Source organism: the organism of the source record quoted next, unplaced genomic scaffold, assembly GCF_019419815.1.
Source record: "Pyrus x bretschneideri cultivar Hongxiangsu unplaced genomic scaffold, Pyrus_bretschneideri_v1 Contig18, whole genome shotgun sequence".
Taxonomy (NCBI): Eukaryota; Viridiplantae; Streptophyta; class Magnoliopsida; order Rosales; family Rosaceae; genus Pyrus; species Pyrus x bretschneideri.
The window spans coordinates 1,409,199-1,427,801 of NW_025999479.1; the positions used below are offsets into that span (position 1 = coordinate 1,409,199).

Below are 18,603 nucleotides of genomic sequence, written 5' to 3' on the forward strand. Positions count from 1 at the left end.
AATGTTAAAGAACAAATAGGAATGTGAAAATCATTATTCTAACTCTGTAAGAATATAAATATTATTGCTAGTGATTCATATGATAATGAGAAGAGAGCTTCAAATTTTGAACCTTTTAGTTTTCAGTTTATAAAATAGTTAGTGTTTAGTTTAAAAAACAGGGATAGTGCTAGTGTTCGATTTTAAGAAATAGTTTAGTTTATGAAATAGTGATAATACTAGTATTTGGTTTAAGAAATAGTCGGTGCTTAGTTAACGAAATAGTGATAGTACTATTACTTGGTTTAATAAATAGTCTATTTAGTTTACGAAATAGTGATAGTTCTTAGGTTTAAGAAATAATCAGTGTTTAGTTTACAAAGTGCTCAGTTTAAAAGAATAGTCAATGTTTAGTTTACGAAATAGTAATAGTACTAACATTCAGTTTAAGAAATAGTCAATAGTTTACGAAATAGCCAGTGTTCATATTACGAAATAGTGATGGTATTAGTATTCCATTTAATATATAGTCATTGTTTAGTTTAAAAAATATTGTTCAGTTTAAGAAGAAGTCAATATTCAATTTAAGAAAAAGTGTTCGGTTTAAGAAATAGTCAATGTTCAATTCGGTTTAAGAAGTAGTCAATGTTCAGTTTAAGAAATAGTGTTTAGTTTAAGAAGTAGTCAATGTTATGTTTAATAAATAGTGACAGTTTTAGTGTTCGTAAAAGCTGAATAATGAAATTTTTCTTTATTTTTGATCTTGTAATATTAGTACTTAGTTTGTTATAAAAAAATTGAAACAATAATCAAATAAACAAATAACAAAAAAAAAAATAAATTGTTTATGGGGTGAGGTGAAATGAGAGAGAAGAGTGAGGAGAGGTGAAAAAAAAAGGAGAGAAAAAGTTGATGTGAATGAATGAGGTGAAGGAGAAGAAAAATTGATGGGAATATGTGAAAGAAGGAGAGAGAGAGAGAGAATGATTAGGATTCTCTCTCATTCTCTTTTTATCTATTCCCCTCACATTATCTATTTTGTCTTTCTCTTTTTATAAAAAAATTAATATAAGATATTGACATGGTTTAATTATGACCATTTAATTAGGAGAGGAGGGAAGGGGAGGGAAAAAAAGAGGGAAAGGAATCCTACTCCAAGAGAGAAAGATGTTGAACGGTTGAGTGAGAAAAAGTATGTGTATGTGTATGTATATCTATGTGATGTGACACGTGGTCCTGCACGTTAATATTTGTTGATTTTTTTTTTTTTTTGTTATTATGTAAAATTTTTGTCATTTTCAATAAAATTTGAACTCTTTTTATTTAAGTTTAAGCATTTTTTATTAAATAAAATTAGTAAATAGTTTTTGGTTAATTAAAAGTTTTGAGAAACCCTTTTAATTAAAGTTCTCTATTTTTATATTATTAAAATAGAACGCCGATGACGGTTCGCCGTGTCATCGATCTGATATGCGGACCAATAACCAATGCACATGACACTCGAGATTCATGCATTTTATTGGGCAAGGGACAACAATAATACATAATATCTTCAGTAATGCCTAATGCCGATCATTGATTCCTCATCATCACCATCACCATCGACGTTTCCACAGTTCCTCTCTCTCTCTCTCGATTCTCTTGGAAGTCTGAAAACCAATGGCCTTGAAACTGAATAGCTCTCTTTCACTCCTCCCCTCCACTCTGTCTCCCAAGCTCTCCGCCAACTCCTCCTCCTCCTGCTGCTCAATTTCCACCTCCTCCCTCCTCTCCCCCACCCACTTCCAACCCAAAACCAGAGTTATTCCATTCCTTCAGAACCCCTGCCCAATGAAATGCTCCGTCCTTTCTCCTCTTGACGCCAAAGTCGGCGTCGGCGAGGACTGGCCCCTCGACTACGGCGACATGTTCCCCAAGGCCGATCCGAGCGAGCGCAGAAGAGCGGGCGTGCTGCTCCACCCGACGTCGCTCCGTGGACCCCACGGCATTGGCGATCTCGGAGATGAGGCGTTTCGGTTCGTAGATTGGCTTCATGAGGGGGGTTGCTCCCTTTGGCAGGTGCTTCCGCTTGTCCCTCCTGGTCGCAAAGCCAACGAGGAGGATCCCCTTACTCGGGTCAGGTAAAATGTTCAACCTAACAACCCAATTGCTCACTCAGATTCATTTCATTTGTCTCATATGTGAATAAATTGAATTGTAAAAAAAAAAAAAAGGCGATATTTGATGATTTGAAATTGCAAAGTTTACGTAATTAAAGGGCCGTTTGTTAACCATTTCATTTCATAGTTTTAGTTTTTTTTTAAAAGTGAAAACAAAATGATTGTCAAACGGCCCCTTAAATTAAGTGAGCTTGATGGATGGGTGATGACTTTTTCAGGATGCAAATTGTGGTAACACTCTGTTGATATCTCTTGAGGAGCTGGTTAAGGATGGTTTGTTGACAAAGGAAGAGCTTCCAAAACCGATGTAAGCTTCCCTCTCTCTCTCTCTCTCTCTCTCTCTAGGATGGTAGTGTGACACTGATTCAATTCAATGCAGTGATTCTGAGCGTGTGAACTACTCAACTGTTGCTGACATCAAGGATCCTCTAATAACTAAGGTAAACAATGTTGCTACTGCTAGAGTTTCTGCAATTCCGATACATGACTTTCATTTCAGACTGCCTAGTGAACACTTGTGATGTTGCACCGTGTGAAACGGATATGGTTATTGTGTTTAAAGGTAAGCATCTGCCTGGATAACTAACTGTGAAACTTGAAAAGTGCAGGAAACATATGGTTAACTTAGACTCTTCTGCTAAAATTGAGAACTAGTACTCTTGATCGTGTCTTTGCCATTTGGTGCAACTACCAAGTGTTGTTTATCAAGATTATGACCAACATAATTCTTATGGAGTTTCTCGGGTTACCTTTCTTGATTCTTCTTTTTTTCACGTTTGGGCTCTATGAAGGGCATTGAGCCAGTTGGATGCCTTTTCCACGAGGCTTTGATTGCCAAGAGGTTTCAATTTTCTCAATTTTAACATTGCATCAGTTTAAAGCTTCTCTCTGTTTGACCATCAGTTTTTGTCTTTAAATTGATGATGTGGCAACTGCGGAACCCATTGTTGTGCTGATGTGTGGAAGAAATTCATCCCCAGCCCTTTCTCATTCCAGCATGCCACCACCACTGGGCGAATTCTACCATGCAACCAGTTGTATATCCTCCTCTCTATCGACAAGTCAGTGTTAGTAATGTGGGTCCTTGCAGTTCCCACATCAACAAATTTACAGCATGCTTAACTGTTTATCAGACGAAATGTTTAAATTGGTGATGTAATTTAAAACCTCAGGGTACAAATTGCTAAAGTTGAAATCTCGTGACCAATTTTAGAAAACACCCCCAAACCTTGGGGGCGAAAATGTAGTTTGATTCTGCTTGTATATCGAAAGAAAATTACTTAGTTGAGTGCTTTCTCAGGCTGCAGAGAGGCTTATTAGGAGTGAAGGTGAACTTAAAAGTCAGCTTGAAGATTTCCGTAATGACCCTGATATATCAAGTGAGATTTCCTTGTTTTGCACTAATAATTCTCTCCTACAATTAACCTGATATATCAAGTTGGATCTTCTTTCATTTTGTGCACCAATATTTGTATCATTATCAATAGACGTGGTAAAATTACATTAAATTTAGTTCTTGTTCGATAATCTTCAGATCGGCATAATTCTAATTGTTCTGGGTTCTGTCAGTTTGAATACACGCACATGCTTAATACATGTACACATATATAAACACACGCAAAAGTTCACACAGAAATACCACAGATGGAGTTGGGTTGCAACTAGCCTCTTTATATTACTTCAAGAAAGTATTAAAATTTTGGTTACCAACTTAGTGAAAAGCTATCCCGTCTTTCATTTTCTTGAACTTGGTATCTTGTGGTCCTTGGTGCAATTTACATGCACTAAGAAATTATGAATGCAGAACTAGGGTGCTATTCTGTGCTTGTGTGTAGATTTGTCCCTCTTTTAGTTGTGATTCTTGTTTTACAATTTTGTAGGTTGGCTCGAGGATGCGGCTTATTTTGCAGCAATTGACAGCAGTTTCAATGCTTTCAGTTGGTACGAGTGGCCTGAACCTTTAAAAAATCGCCATCTTGCAGCACTGGAAGAAATTTACCAGAGCAAACAGCATTTTGTGAGATCTGGGTGACTGACTATTACTTATTGATTAATAGTTTGCTATCGCATGTATACTTACTGTCAGGAACTCCATCATTGCCCATTTCCCCTCATGCTTTTGTTTGTGCAGATAAATGTCTTCATTGCCGAACAATTTTTGTTCCAAAGGCAATGGCAGAAAGTTCGCAAGTATGCACAGATGAAGGGAATTAGTATCATGGGAGACATGCCTATTTACGTAGGTTATCACAGTGCAGATGTTTGGGCCAATAAAAAACATTTTTTGCTGGTGAGTAATTTTTAGTGGGTAAAGGAACATGTTCATGCCACAACATGCTGTACCAGGTGTTATTTACTGATCATATATTAGTCTTGCAGAACAGAAATGGTTTTCCTCTTCAAGTTAGCGGCGTTCCCCCTGATGCTTTCAGTGAAACTGGTCAGCTATGGGACAGGTTTATACTACTCATACATAATCCTTCAATTTTGTTTTGGTCAGTGTGCTATTCTATATCACTGAGCTTACTGTAAGCTTAATGTTTGAATCAAAGCCCTCTATATGATTGGAAATCAATGGAGAAAGAAGGATTTTCATGGTGGATACGCCGCATACGAAGAGCACAAAATATATATGATGAATTCAGGATAGACCATTTTAGAGGACTTGCTGGTTTTTGGGCCGTTCCTTCTGGTGAGAAATTACCAAACATATTTCTGATTTTTGTTCTCGTCTCCTGTGACATATCGATGTTTTTATCACACTAATATATGGTGTGTGCACAGAAGCAAAAGTTGCAACGGTTGGACGATGGAAGGTTAGGTTCCCATATATTTTAATCTAGTTAAAACTCTGTTATTTATTATCACATTCAATCTGAAACTTTTATTATTTGAATGACGGTAGGCAGGACCTGGAAAATCCTTTTTTGACGCCATATCCAGAGCAGTTGGGAAGATTAACATAATAGCTGAAGACTTGGTATGTTTTAGTTGATTGTATACAAGTCATCCAAAAAGCCAAAAAAAAAACGTATAACTATAAGTGCAAAAACTTTGATTCTGCGAAGTTGTGATGTCATATCCAAAATGCATGACAGGGAGTTATCACTGAGGATGTAATTCAGCTAAGGAAATCCATCGGGGCGCCTGGAATGGTCGTCCTCCAGTTTGGTAATGAATTCTTTTCCAGTTGATTACACTATAGTATTTTATAATTAGCTTTGAGAAATAACTTTAAGCTTAGATGATTTGTTGTCATATCCTCCTCCTCTGCAAATGACCTATGTAGCTTTTGGAAGTGATGCTGCTAACCCTCATTTACCGCATAATCATGAGCCCAATCAAGTTGTTTACACCGGAACTCATGACAATGACACGGTAAAACATTGTAGTGGTTTTTCCAATCCCATATGATTCTGACATCTGATTATTCTTTTCCCTTTCTAATAGTTTATGTTATTGTATTACAGATTCGAGGTTGGTGGGATGTTTTGAAGCAAGAAGAGAAGTCCAATGTGGGGTTTTCTTTTCCTTTTTGTTGTTGAAACTTCTCCCTGGCATACGGAACTCTTCATTACATGTTGAACAAGATTTAGCTTCTTTTTCTTGTGCCTATAAAGTTTTATTTGTTATCACAGGTCCTGAAGTATCTTTCAATCACTGAAGAGGATGATATCTCATGGAAACTCATAAAGGCTGCATTATCTTCTGTGGCACGAACAGCAATCATACCTATGCAAGATATTCTTAGGTTGGGAAATTCTGCGAGGATGAACATTCCTGCTACTCAGGTAAATACAAGTAGAAGTTCAGACATAGATGCACATAAATTTGTAATGGGCGCCTGGTTGGTAGAATGGTTAGGGGATGGAGATCAATGCAGGTGAGTGCAGACCAAATCAGATTATCGTCATGCTTGGAGTGCTCCCAGCCTTTGCTGTTTTATTGTCGGGACGTTTAGGCCAACTTATAAAGCCCGTGTTACTGGGACTCAGGGGGTCGGAGACAAGATGAAAACACTTATTAGGCTTTTCGTTTACTTCTATCTATACACTTTCCCCCCACCATTTTAATTTTTACCTCACATAACAGTTAGAATATTACGAATCTTTTCTTTCGAGCAGAAAGTTTAAGCATGTCAATGGTCTTTCTTTCTATGCGCAGTTTGGAAACTGGGGTTGGAGGATACCTAGTTCCACGAGCTTTGATAGCTTGGAGTCAGAAACTTTGCAACTGAGGGATATGTTGTCGATGTATGGGCGGCTGTAGATTATGGATGCTCATTTCATCTCTCATTCACTCGGTTATGAACTAAAGTCAGATGAATGAGTCGACTTTGTTGTATCAGAATAATCTATATACAGATATTAATCATGAAACAAATTATGTAACTTGAATAAAAACGTTTGAATCGTATAAATTGCAGCTGAATAAAATGGCATAGTAGGTGTTTTTTCCACCAAAATAAAGTGCCATATCGATTTTTGTTTATTTCCTTGTTCTCGTCTTTTAGATCATTGAGGAGGAAGATCCTGCAACTAGTGGATTGCCCTGATAGTTAGAACTTCCTCTTCAAACCACTGCGTCCCAAGCTCAAACTTTTCCCTTTTTCTTAGGGTAAATTATAAAAGAATCAGCAATTTAAACATTAACAAGCTGTATCACAGCAGGAAGGAGAAGACGCATTTCTCTAAATCTAAATCAACTGAGTTACAAGCCTCGAGCAATTTCAAATTACCACATTATAGAAAACATTTTCTGATCACCCGGACATTTAAGTCCCGTGTAAATGGAGATGCAGGAATACAAGGATACAATAATGATCTTTGTAGCCTTAGGGTTTACTTGATACAGATTGAATGAATATATCTTGTGATCCAGTAGGAAAAGATAACTCACAAATTTCATAGCTGCAAAATTAGAACGACGAGAGAACGAAAAAGATCAAGCAGTAGACGCATGTCAGATTTCATGACAGCAGCAGCAGAGCAGAATGAATCAAGCAGCTTTCTCAATTGCTTCAATGCATTCCAGGATAGTTGCCTTGTTTGACATTGCTGTTATTAAGGCCTCATGAATCACCCTATCATTTTTTAAGAGCGATCCGGCAAACAAAACCTGCAATACATCATACAGTTACCAGCATCATCACTACTATTTACTACTAGAAAAGCGTAATTTATTGTATGCAGGAGGTTTTATAATTATGAACTTACAGCCCATCTAGTAAGATTTTGCTGCTGATCTTTGCTGAGCTGCGGCTTGCTTCTGTTGATAAATCTCTGAACAGGAGACATAAAGAGGTAAGTCTTGGAAACTAAGGTCACATAAACATATTATCTTGAAAGATATCAATTAATCTTAGGGAAATGGTGGTTAACCTGTAGAGTGAAAAGATCAGCAGATTGACCGATCACTTTGTCATATTTCAGACCTTCTGCTGCAAGTCCAGCCATTGCTACCACTGCCAACCTAAAGTACCATAAAAATTTATGGATTTCACATGACATCTTTTGCAGAATTGGACTGCAATTATGTATTGGATTTGTTTTGATAAAGTTTATGTGAAGTGAAGACATTGTAACAGGTGTTTACTTAATGCAAATGGATTGTTTGTGCATGAAAACGAACCAGTTTATAGGGAATGATTCGTTTAACAGATTTACAGAGGAAAGCTGTACTACTCTCAAACGAACCAAGAGCACATTTGTTGCAGTTTCACAAGTGGAATATTACTCAAGGAAAATGCTAAGTTCCAGACTTCCAGTAGCTATGCCCCTACCTGTCTAGTTCCTTTGCATCGAGCTGCCCACTGTATATCAGTTTCTCGAGCCTTTCGTCAGTAAGGTTGACATGCTCTTTCCCAATATCTAGAGAGTATCCCAGAATAGGAAGGCCCAGCAAATATGCAACTATTCAGAGAGAGAATTCGTAATCAGTAAGCAAATTGCCAAGAAAGCAACTAACAAAAACTTACGAAGTTTACAATATCTGGTGTTAATGAAGTACCTAAGAAATGAGCAGCTTCATGCCTAGCAATTCTCTCCTGATAGTCTGGGAAAAATGATGAAAAGCCAGATATCGCAGCTTGAAGAAGCCTAAAGTGCAGTAGATACAGATAAATTTTTATGGAAGAAAATTCAATCTTGGTAATAACTCATAAATACTGCCAAACATAAATAAGTCATCGATGCATTAAAATTCAATTCCATACAAAAAATCTTACTCTTACTCTTACCCAGGGGCAGTGCTTCCCACACCCAAAACTACTAAAGAGATGCTCCCGACCAAGTATGGTACGAAAAACCCCCAATCCTACAACAACAGTATTGTGCAAGAGAAACCAAGATGGATGTCAGTAAAAAGCAGTCGATAAATACACGGCAATGGTGATACAAAATCCATGTATTCAGTCTAGATCTTCTCTTAAAATTTAAGTTGTGTGCATACGGAAGTTAATTTCTTTGTTTAGAGAAAATGTCGAGCAGCTATATAACCTGACCATCTATTCAATACATGCATAATACGTGATCAATTCACAACCAAAGGAACTCAGATTTTGACTTCCACTTTTACGGAACAAGCTACAGTAGAGAGACAAGTAATATTCTGATGCAAGGGGCATTACAATGCGACCGTTAAGTTCAAAAAGTATCACGATATCAAAGAGGGAGGTTTGCAAAGACAACTTTGAACCTATTAATGTACAAGTAGCAAAATGCATGCTTTCGCCTCAAATATAGAATGCTACAGAATTCCCTAAAAGAATCATTGCATAAGTATATATGTAGGAATGCGAAAACGTCTCCTAATTATTCCTATTGTTTGTTTAGATAGTTGATGTATAATTTACATGTGGACTTACAGAGAAAAGGAGATATAATCAAATTTACCCCAGGAAGTTGGCCAGCAAGAAGACCTAAGAATCCCGTTGTCCCTACCACGGTGAATAGAAAGGCCGCCTGTACGTATGAGGAACAATATTAACACTTCACAGAAAACTAGTCTGATACAAATCCCATATTTCATACAATTCATAAATTTTAGATTCAGGGAGAGACAGTGACAGAGAAGAAGACAATGTTTGCACAAAAGACCATAAGGATAAGAAGCTATGATGAAGGATGCAAGTATCGCAACCCGAACAAGTAATACTTACATCATTTCTGACACTGGGAACTGCAAGAGTTTCTGCATTTTTAATCCCAAGAGTTGTCAGCTCCCTAAGCGAAGTCTGCACGGTCCAATGCATTCATAAACGTTGAATCCACTTGAAATTAGGAATTGAACTCGAAACAATTAGGTAAATAAATAGTGTAGTATTTAAGATTCATGATTGAATACACTTTGAAAAGATGATCGTCATCAATTCAAGTATAGTACGTGTATGCATGGGTTTGTAGAGGACTTGAACTTGACACTTGTGATGGAGACTGACCGTACGCCGCGAGACATATGGCTGAGAACTCCATTTCTTGGCCCAACCAATTTCACTTAGCTGATCAAGTGCCTGTTTAACCGCACTGCTATCTTTCTGCAGCAAGAAAATGCAGATACGTTACATGCTTGTCAATCACATCCTTCCTACTTTAATTCGAATACTAATTATGCGGGGCATGTATTCAACTCGTTGATTTTTCTTGGAGAAAAATAAGCACCCGACTTTAAACCAATTGACGATGTACTTTCCATGCACATTAATTAATTACTTACGCCTATACAAATTCAATGAGTGATTTAAGCAATGGTTAACCGTGTCCAATGGTGCAATTTTTAAGAGAAATTACTAACAGCATTGCAACAAAAACGAAATGGGAGAAGAAGAAGAACCTTTGCAATGGCGGATTGGAGGGTGTTGAGCTCGACACCAGAAGGAACAGCAGAGGAAGAAGCTCCGATTCGCAGTTGCCGGGGACGGTGAAGGTCAGGAGGAGGAAGAGGAGGAGGCTACTAATAAACTGGAAGCGGAAGCAGCCTTTGCAGCCATGTCCAAGCAGCACCTCGCCATGCCTCTCTCTCTCTCTCTCTCTCTCTCTCTCTCTCTCTCTCTCTCTGTTGTTTACTTTGAGCGGATAAGGTTTGGCGCCAGGAGTTGAGCTAGCGTAGCAGTAGTGCCTTTCAGTTGCAATCTGCTGCAGACACAGTTCTCTTACTTTCTCTGCAACAGCCCGTGGCGAAGCTCCACGTCAGCATACGTAATTACATGGAAAATAGAGAAAAAATAAAAAGGATTTTTGTTGACAGTGGGATTTGAACCCACGCCCTTTCGGACCAGAACCTTAATCTGGCGCCTTAGACCAACTCGGCCATATCAACCTAACGCCTATTTTCGACGGTAGGGGAAACTTGGGTATATTCCTTTGAGACTGGAGAAGAAAATTGTTGGAGGCGCGAATAGTTGAGAATTTGTGTTGGAGAAGGTCTGATATCATCATCCAAAATCCAAATCTAATCAAATAAACCATCAGCTGACACAAAGCACAGCCATGTTCACCTCCACCTCCACCACCACCGCCGCCGCCGCAACGGCACAACTGATCCCATCCCTCCCAGACGACGTCGCTTTGAACTGCATAGCCCGAGTCCCCCGCTGGTACCACCCGACTCTGTCGATAGTGTCGAGACCCATCCGCTCCCTCCTCTCATCCCCACTCTTCTTCACCACCCGCTCCCTCCTCAATTCGACCCAACATGTCCTCTACCTCACCCTCCGCTCACACCATAACCCCTCCGCCTGGTTCACACTCTACCAAAACCCCAACCCCACCGACCTTCCTCCTCTTCTCATCCCCGTTCCACCCATCCCCGCCCCATCACTCGGCGCCGCCTACGCCGTGCTGGGCTCCACCATCTACGTCCTCGGCGGCTCAGTCAACTGACGTCCCCTCCTCCCACGTGTGGCTCCTCGACTGCCGCTTTCACACCTGGCAAACGGGTCCCCCTATGCGGGTGGCGCGCGAGTTCGCCGCCGCGGGTGTTGTGGACGGAAGGGTCTACGTCATCGGCGGCTGCCTTGTGGACTCGTGGGCGCGGACCGAGCACTGGGCGGAGGTTCTAGACCCAGAGAAGGGCCGCTGGGAGGCGGTGCCGAGTTCTGCAATTGAGGTCCGTGGCAAGTGGATGCACGCGAGTGCCGTGATCGGCGGCCGCGTGTATGCCATGGCAGACCGGGGCGGGGTAGTTTTCGATCCAAAAACTGGGGTTTGGGAAGGAGTTGAGAAAAGGCTTGATTTGGGGTGGAGAGGGAGGGCTTGTGTGGTCCATGGGATTCTATACTGCTATGACTATTTGGGGAAAATCAGAGGGTTTGATGTGAATAAGAGGGCTTGGAAGGAGCTCAAGGGTGTGGAGAAGGGGCTGCCCAAGTTTTTGTGCGGTGCTACGATGGCGAATGTGGGAGAGAAATTGGTTGTGTTGTGGGAAGGAAGGGAAATGGCAAAGAAATTGAGATTTGGTGTGCTGAAATTGAGGTGGAGGGAAGGGGAGATGAAGGAGAGCTGTGGGGAAAGATTGGTTGGTCCCATAAGCTTCTTTCAGTTCCGAAAGGCTCTTCCATAGTCAACTGCTTGGCAGTTTCCTTGTGATTCTTGTTCGTTCCATTGCATTGTATAATATGATTGTAAGCTTTACTGGTAAGCTTTCTTCTGCATATTATGATCAATGATTTTTTATTTGATGCCAGAAAAGTTGATTTTTTATTTAAGTTTGCAATTGTAAATGACAATGAGATTATGAATGTCAACTCATCAAACTTTAAGCCAACCCGAAAATTTGATTTAGGGTTGTATAATATATCTAAATGCCTTGTATATTTATGCAAGCGCTATTCCTATATTGCAATTTCATAGTTCACTGAGCAGAGAAGCATATTATGCACATGCTAGGTTCATTGCAGCTAGAAATAAGTGAACTGGTGTGTTGGACACTGAAATAGAACTTAGAACCAATGGTTTTACTGCTTGGGGTATTATCTCACAATCTTCCCCAAGAAATCCAGCATAGGATTTTGACAACCTCCCCCAACTCTACTGATTTCTGTCCTTGTTTGTTCCCGCCCTCAATTTCGTTCTTTTTATTAAAAAAAAAAAAAAAGGAATTGTTATTAGCACTCCAAAAATCTCAATTGGCACTCCAAGCTTTCTATAATTAGAAAGAAAAATACACTTGTGAGGAGTGTAGAATGAGATTTTTGGAGTGCTAATAACAGTTCCCAAAAAAAAATCATGCAATGATTTTGGGGAGGGGATTCGGGTTAAATCACACAATAAGCTAGTCATAAGTAAGTCTTGAACTCGCCATCCATGAGAGTCGAAGTCTTGAACTCGCCATCCATGAGAGTCGAACCTGGAACCTCTACTTACAAGTGGAGAATAAAACCACTAGATTCTTGTGCTAGAGGCCCTCTGTTCAAGTTTATTATTGTACTTTTCCTATAATTGGTTGCCATACTGTGATGTTTTGTAGCTACATAATGCAGGTCTGTTTCCCCTCCTCCTCACATGTAGGTCGCCGAAATTCTTTCTCAGCAAGGGAGCACCAAGGGAAACTTCAAATTGATACCCATTCTTCTCGCAGAAAGCTTTTATGTATTGGGGAGGACTACTGCAAACTGCAAAGGTCCTAATAAAAGAACCTTTGAGTTAGGTCAGGTGACACACTCAACTGCTTCAGTGATTGGTAATGATTGAGTTTTAATATATCTCCCTGTATGCGCTACCCGTGTAATTTATTTTGGTTTGTATATGGCATTATGTTGAATAAATAAGCAATATATAAGCAAGTGGTTCTACTTAAGGACAAGAAAAGCATTTTTACCCGTTGAGAAGATGATGATGAATTGCTAGACAACCATGCAATTGATGTTAAGTTATGATTTCTTTGTAGCTTTTTAGAGACACAAGTATCTTTTATGTTATATGTATTCAATTGTTCAGTTCATAAATCATCTAATTTCCTTTTCTTTTATACAAAGCCATAATAGTAGTTTGGTTGGTGCATTGCAAGGAAAATTTAAAAATCTCGATAAAATGTCAATGACTTCTCTATTGTATAAAGACGAGATCTTGATCATAGATTGAGAACATGTGAGTCGTAATCGATCTTTCAACTGTTGTGTACTCTGAAAAAGGCATTACATAGGCAATAAGTAAGCAATACATAGGCACTAGGTGCAGAACATAGACCTCATATCGAAATTAGTATTTGCCTTACATATGTCACCCAGGGCATTACACGGTGGCACAGGATTCCAAAACACATGAACTTCAAACATTTCTGGCAAGGTAATGAGTGAGTCTGTGATAAAAGTGTTGAAATTCGCCTTGATCCTCTATGTACCATTATCTGGGTATGGCTTTGCTTCTGTGACTATGACTGCAACTGGAATGCACGTATATTTTATATGTGCAGGACTTTGCCAGTGATGTTTGGAGAGTGCATGCATAATGCTATTGCTCTGCGGCTGTGCCAGGAAACTTGCAAAAGTTTTGCTTGTTTAGCACAGAGCTTAAAGCAAGACTAGAGAGGTATCAGAGGCAAGTGTGGAATGCAAATTACATTACATTGGTGGTATTTGGAAAGTTTAGATAAAAGACGAGCATTTGAAGACAATGCTTCGAGGTCCTCGAGGATTTCTGCCCCTGGAAGAGTGTTACGCCACTGGGTGAAAAGAACCAGACAGATACTGCTAGTTTTACTCCCTGACTGCCTGCACTTACTACTCGTCGGTCTCTTCTTCCTGATTTATTTTCTTCTTTCATACTTGCATTCTTTGTTCGGATGACACAAATCAATACATAGTGGATGATGCCTACAAATGTGAGAGAGAAAAATGTATCTCCTTAAAATTTTACTAATTAGTCTAGCTCAACTGTGAAATTTTCTACTCGCATGTCCCTGTACGGTCTTACACCTATTTTTTCCATCAATGTGGCATAGATTTTTTTTCACTTTCTCAGTGCTTTCAAAGGCTGCAAGCTCAACTTGGATGATGAAATTATGATTTCTAGACATCTATAAAGTTGTAATTTTTATATATGCTCATGTCTTATTCCAAATTTCAGAAGCATTTGGTTAGTTTTATATATGCTCGTGTCTTATTCCAAATTTCAGATACATTTGGTTAGTTTTACTAGTTAAATCTTACTGTATTTGTACCAGTTAATCTCAACTTTGAAGATGACACACCCTAATCCTAATGTCCGAAGGACAACGGCATGGCCACGTGTTGGCCAACATCCGAGGTGACGCAAGCCATTTCATGAATGCATATGTCGAGAACATGTGAAACATGCATATAAATTTCGCGCATAACTACGCAATGTAATATTCAAATACAAACTTAACAAAATAATATAATAAGTTCAATTGCCAACAAAATAATAGTGATAATGCATGACATGTTTAGAGCAAATTACTAATTCAGAATACAAGCGGAATGTGTAACAGAAAGTGCTATCACAAGAATGTCCAAGCGGAAAGGACACAAAGTCACTGGTATGGGGAATGCCTCGTAGCTCAGATCATATGCCTCGCTCCTAGGTCCTGAGGGGGCGCAAAACAAAACATGAGTGGACCAAGTATAAGTAATACTAAAATAGTAATTCATCAATGTACTAACCCCCCAAAGTTTATGAAAACTCAATAGTATAATACGTTTTTCCGAAAACCCTAGCATGCCATAAAACTTCATAAAACATATATCATATATAGTGTGCTTAGTAGTGGTATCAAAATCGTCCGAAGGCCTTCATTAGCCCGTAGGCCCCTATGTCATCCAACCGAAGCCATATATATATATATATATCTTCATTTGCCCATAGGCCCCTACATCACCCGACCAAAGCCATAAATAGATATCATTCGCATGTAGGTCCCTAAAACACCCAACCGAAGCCATATATAGATATCATTTACCCGTAGGCCCCTACAGCACCCGACCAAAGCCATATATAGATATCATTCGCCCATAGGCACATATATGAGTAACTACTGAATAAGCACAATAAAATATGAACATAATATTTCTAAAATATATGTAAATATCTCAACGAAACTCAATAGCTCAAACATCATATCTTAAATCATTATTTGTGAATATCTCAATAAGCATAAATCTGAAGCATGATATTTTACAAAGCATTAATTCAATTTTCTTATAATCGTTATCATAAAATCAAGCTTTTCATGTATGCATTTCTAATAGTAAAATCATGCATTTTAGAAGAGGTCCACTCGCAGATACTCCGTAGTCAAAGAGCCGTGCGAGCTAGGGAGGACAGAAACGCCACTAACAAATGCACCTAAGCACATAAAGGGACCAATTAATAAAACTATACTAAAATGATTGAATTTTGGGAAACGGACGTCATAAACGAATTCAAGACCTTTAAAAACCTATGGGGAACCTCAGGTACCTGCACTTGTCGCGTTGGGTCCCCAAAAAGTTGGTCGAAAAAATTGTCGGCATCGTCCACGGCAGCGAAGCACAGTACCTCCGATAGAGGTGTGTGTGCTCCACGCGTTGGCCAAGATAAGCACCAATGCGTAGGTCTACGTGCTAACTGGAATCTAGGTTGGGCTTGGGCCAAGGGTTTGGGTTGGGCTTGGCTCAGTGGGCTGGGTCTCTGAGTTGGGCCGGTAGCATGGCCCAAAGGTTTGGGCCAGGTAGCCGTTGGGTTTGGATTTGGGTTTTAGGGTTATCAGGTCGTGTCGACCTGGTTTCAGGCCGTGGATCAGCTAGTTTCTAGGCAAACCTTCAAACGCTCATAACTTCTTCAATACTCAACCAAATCAAGTGATACAAAAATAAAAGTTGTAGTTCTCAACGATATGAAGAGAATAGTACCTAGCACAACGGCTAACTCGTCGTGGATTGGCCCAAAAACACCTCTAAAGTGGTGGTGCTCGCCGAAAAACTGGGGAAAACTCACTCTGAGCTATTTTTGCGTTTAACAAGCTTAAACAACTTGCAACAAGCCTTGATCTAACTTTAAAACACATCCCAAGGGTTTCTAGGAACTTACCCACGTCAGAAAAGTCACGAAAGTCGTCGGAGTTTGTCAAGGGAGGGTGCACTGTGACTGTCACAGTTGAAGTATCGAGTTTGGCATGGGGTTTCGAGGTCCAACGTCCAAGCCTTGAGTCTTGGGGTTGTTGCTATTGTGAGAGTGAACTCAAGGAGAAAGGAGAGGGAGATCGTAAAGAAAGGGCACGGGGAGAGTTAAAAGGGAAGGGAGAGAAAGTGAGGGGGAGAGAGGGAGATAAGAAAATATCCCAAAAGGGAAGGGAGAATCCGGATTGGGTAGAAGGATAAGGGGACAAGAATCCCAAGTGGGTCCCCCCTTGGTTCGCACTTTACGAATGTATAAAACGAAACACAAATATCTAAAAATGTTCGACGGTTTGAATGTAAAATCTTCGTTATACATCCGATTTCGAATCCATTTACTCCTACGCGTTTGTGACGACGAGTACAATACGAATAAATTAATTAGCTTAAGCCTATGCGTTTCGACGAGACGGTCAACGAAAGTCAACTCAAGGGTACAATGGTGATTTCATAAATCCGATAGTACAAAATACGATAAATCAAGGACGGGGTTTCACAGAAGATCTTTGATGACAGGAGGCAATCTCATGTTATGCCTGACGATGTCACATTCCTTGGCGTCCTCACAGCGTGTAGCATCCTCACTGCAGGGAAGGTAGTTGAACGAAATGCTATAATTTGGGCCACAAAACTTGCTGCTTGCAGATTACATGGAGATACGTGAAAGGGACAACACGCGGCTGAGAAACTCATTTAGTTAGATCCACGGAACTGAGTAAGTAACCATCAGCAAACTCATTGGTCAATGATGGTTACTTACTCAACTTCTTAGTGCAATGTCATGTCGGTGGACTTCACTTTTTCGATTGTTTGTGCGAATGCATATGTTAGACGGTGATTCTTGTATGGAAGGAAGCAGTGAATTTGAAGTTGTACGAGCTAGCTTCCGAGGAACATACGTAAGTTGGTTTCGCATCATGATCTTTCTTATGCTCTTGATACTTGCGCACAACTGTTCTCAAGTCTCTGGTTTGGTTGCTGTTTTTTCTTTGAGAAATCGTTCAATCAGTGTCATTTATCTAGAATTTTTTGCTTCCAAATGAAGAAGCAGATCGAAATCCACATTGTGAATGTGTGTCCTAAATCATTTATTTTTAGACTCCGTCCGAACCTTGATTTGTATACACAAGAATAATTGCTATTACTCAAGAACCAGAATACAATCAATATCTTCAACATACTTTGCTCGACACAAGGGCACAGTATATAAACTGTTGCAAGCTAAAGATCAAACTAACTTCCTAACAAATATTACACATAGACCAATAAAACCATTTCACAAATGATGACGTGTCACGCGACGTGGCAAGAGCTTAATAGCATCCTAGCATTTAGCATTTGCAAAACCTCTACTTTTGAGTATCTTATTTAGGGTAAATTTCCAATTTAGTTCTTGAATTATCACCTAAGTGAAAATTACGTTCCTAACTATTTTTTTTTTCAAAAAAGCAAATCCTTAAATTATAAAAATCTGCCAAGTACATCCCTAATATTATATTCGAAGTTATTATATTCAATTTTCCGTTAATTTGTCACGTTACTTGCATGTGATACACGTTGGAGGGTAGATGGTACTTTTACATAAAGAAATAGTGTATGAAGTTAACTTTAGAGGGTAAATTAAACGTTAGATTCACAACCTATATGAAATGTTAAGGGCTTATTGGCGAGAAAAGAACAGTATTACACTCGAAAGTATGTCACGTGACTTAAGTTGACGAAAAATTGGATAAATTAGCTTTGAATAGAATGGTATTACACTCTAAAGTAGGGATGAAATTAGAAATTTTTAATGAATTTAAGAACTTATTTTACTGAAAAAATAATTCAAAGACCTAATTTTCACTGACGTAATAATTTAGTGACTAAATTGACACTTCATCCTATTATTTATTATGCTTATTGTTTTAAGTTGCTAGACAAGAATTTGGGGTTTTCTTCTATTTCTTTATGTCTTTATGCTTTTGGTAGATTATCCGTCTAATACTCGCTACCATACCATATCACATCGAGGGTCAGTTTGTGAGCAAGGCAATAGGTGCGACCGCAGAGGGCTCCAAATATTTATTTATTTTTTTTAATGTACTGTTAAATGTTGTTTCTATACAAAGGTCTTTGTTAGAGTATTATTCCTTCTTAATGACCCAACTGTAGCATACACGGAAAATATATTTTACAAGTAGAAAAAAAATTAATTTGTTAGAAATATCAACGGCAAACCCTATTCCAAACTCTAGTTTGGGAGATTGGTGGGGACAAACCCAATCAAAATGCATAAGCATGATGGCTTTCTGCCACTGCGAAAAGTAAAAATGAACCAACTGCAACTTAGGGAACATTCACAACATCCATTTC

General features: G+C 39.1%; 3 protein-coding genes and 1 non-coding gene across 4 annotated transcripts; 2 read left to right on the top strand and 2 right to left on the bottom strand.

Annotated features, from left to right (window-relative positions):
- Positions 1 to 1,530: 1,530 nt before the first annotated feature.
- On the top strand, positions 1,531 to 6,629 carry LOC103935052 (4-alpha-glucanotransferase, chloroplastic/amyloplastic). Its single transcript, XM_009344820.3, is given in 16 exon segments — positions 1,531 to 2,074; positions 2,077 to 2,099; positions 2,357 to 2,445; positions 2,518 to 2,578; positions 3,439 to 3,517; positions 4,019 to 4,155; positions 4,270 to 4,428; positions 4,518 to 4,594; positions 4,691 to 4,830; positions 4,923 to 4,954; positions 5,044 to 5,118; positions 5,237 to 5,309; positions 5,428 to 5,516; positions 5,609 to 5,653; positions 5,777 to 5,929; positions 6,303 to 6,629. Coding segments are annotated over 16 exon segments (1,773 nt in total). The 5' UTR covers positions 1,531 to 1,638; the 3' UTR covers positions 6,408 to 6,629.
- Positions 6,630 to 6,810: 181 nt separating this feature from the next.
- Positions 6,811 to 10,626, bottom strand: LOC103935053. The gene is made up of 11 exons (XM_009344821.3): positions 10,612 to 10,626; positions 9,969 to 10,085; positions 9,577 to 9,672; positions 9,298 to 9,372; positions 9,032 to 9,100; positions 8,377 to 8,453; positions 8,148 to 8,236; positions 7,921 to 8,050; positions 7,520 to 7,610; positions 7,355 to 7,420; positions 6,811 to 7,256 (listed from the first exon to the last, which is right to left on the bottom strand). Exons 1-11 carry the CDS (start codon positions 10,624 to 10,626, stop codon positions 7,137 to 7,139), a joined length of 945 nt encoding a protein of 314 aa, XP_009343096.2. The 3' UTR covers positions 6,811 to 7,136.
- Positions 10,374 to 10,454, bottom strand: TRNAL-AAG. The gene has a single exon. It is a non-coding gene; the product is annotated as a tRNA-Leu (tRNA).
- Positions 10,469 to 14,172, top strand: LOC108865316 (F-box/kelch-repeat protein SKIP6). The gene is given in 4 exon segments (XM_018644453.2): positions 10,469 to 11,014; positions 11,016 to 11,562; positions 11,565 to 11,770; positions 12,644 to 14,172. Coding segments are annotated over 3 exon segments (1,095 nt in total). The 5' UTR covers positions 10,469 to 10,624; the 3' UTR covers positions 11,723 to 11,770; positions 12,644 to 14,172.
- Positions 14,173 to 18,603: the final 4,431 nt, after the last annotated feature.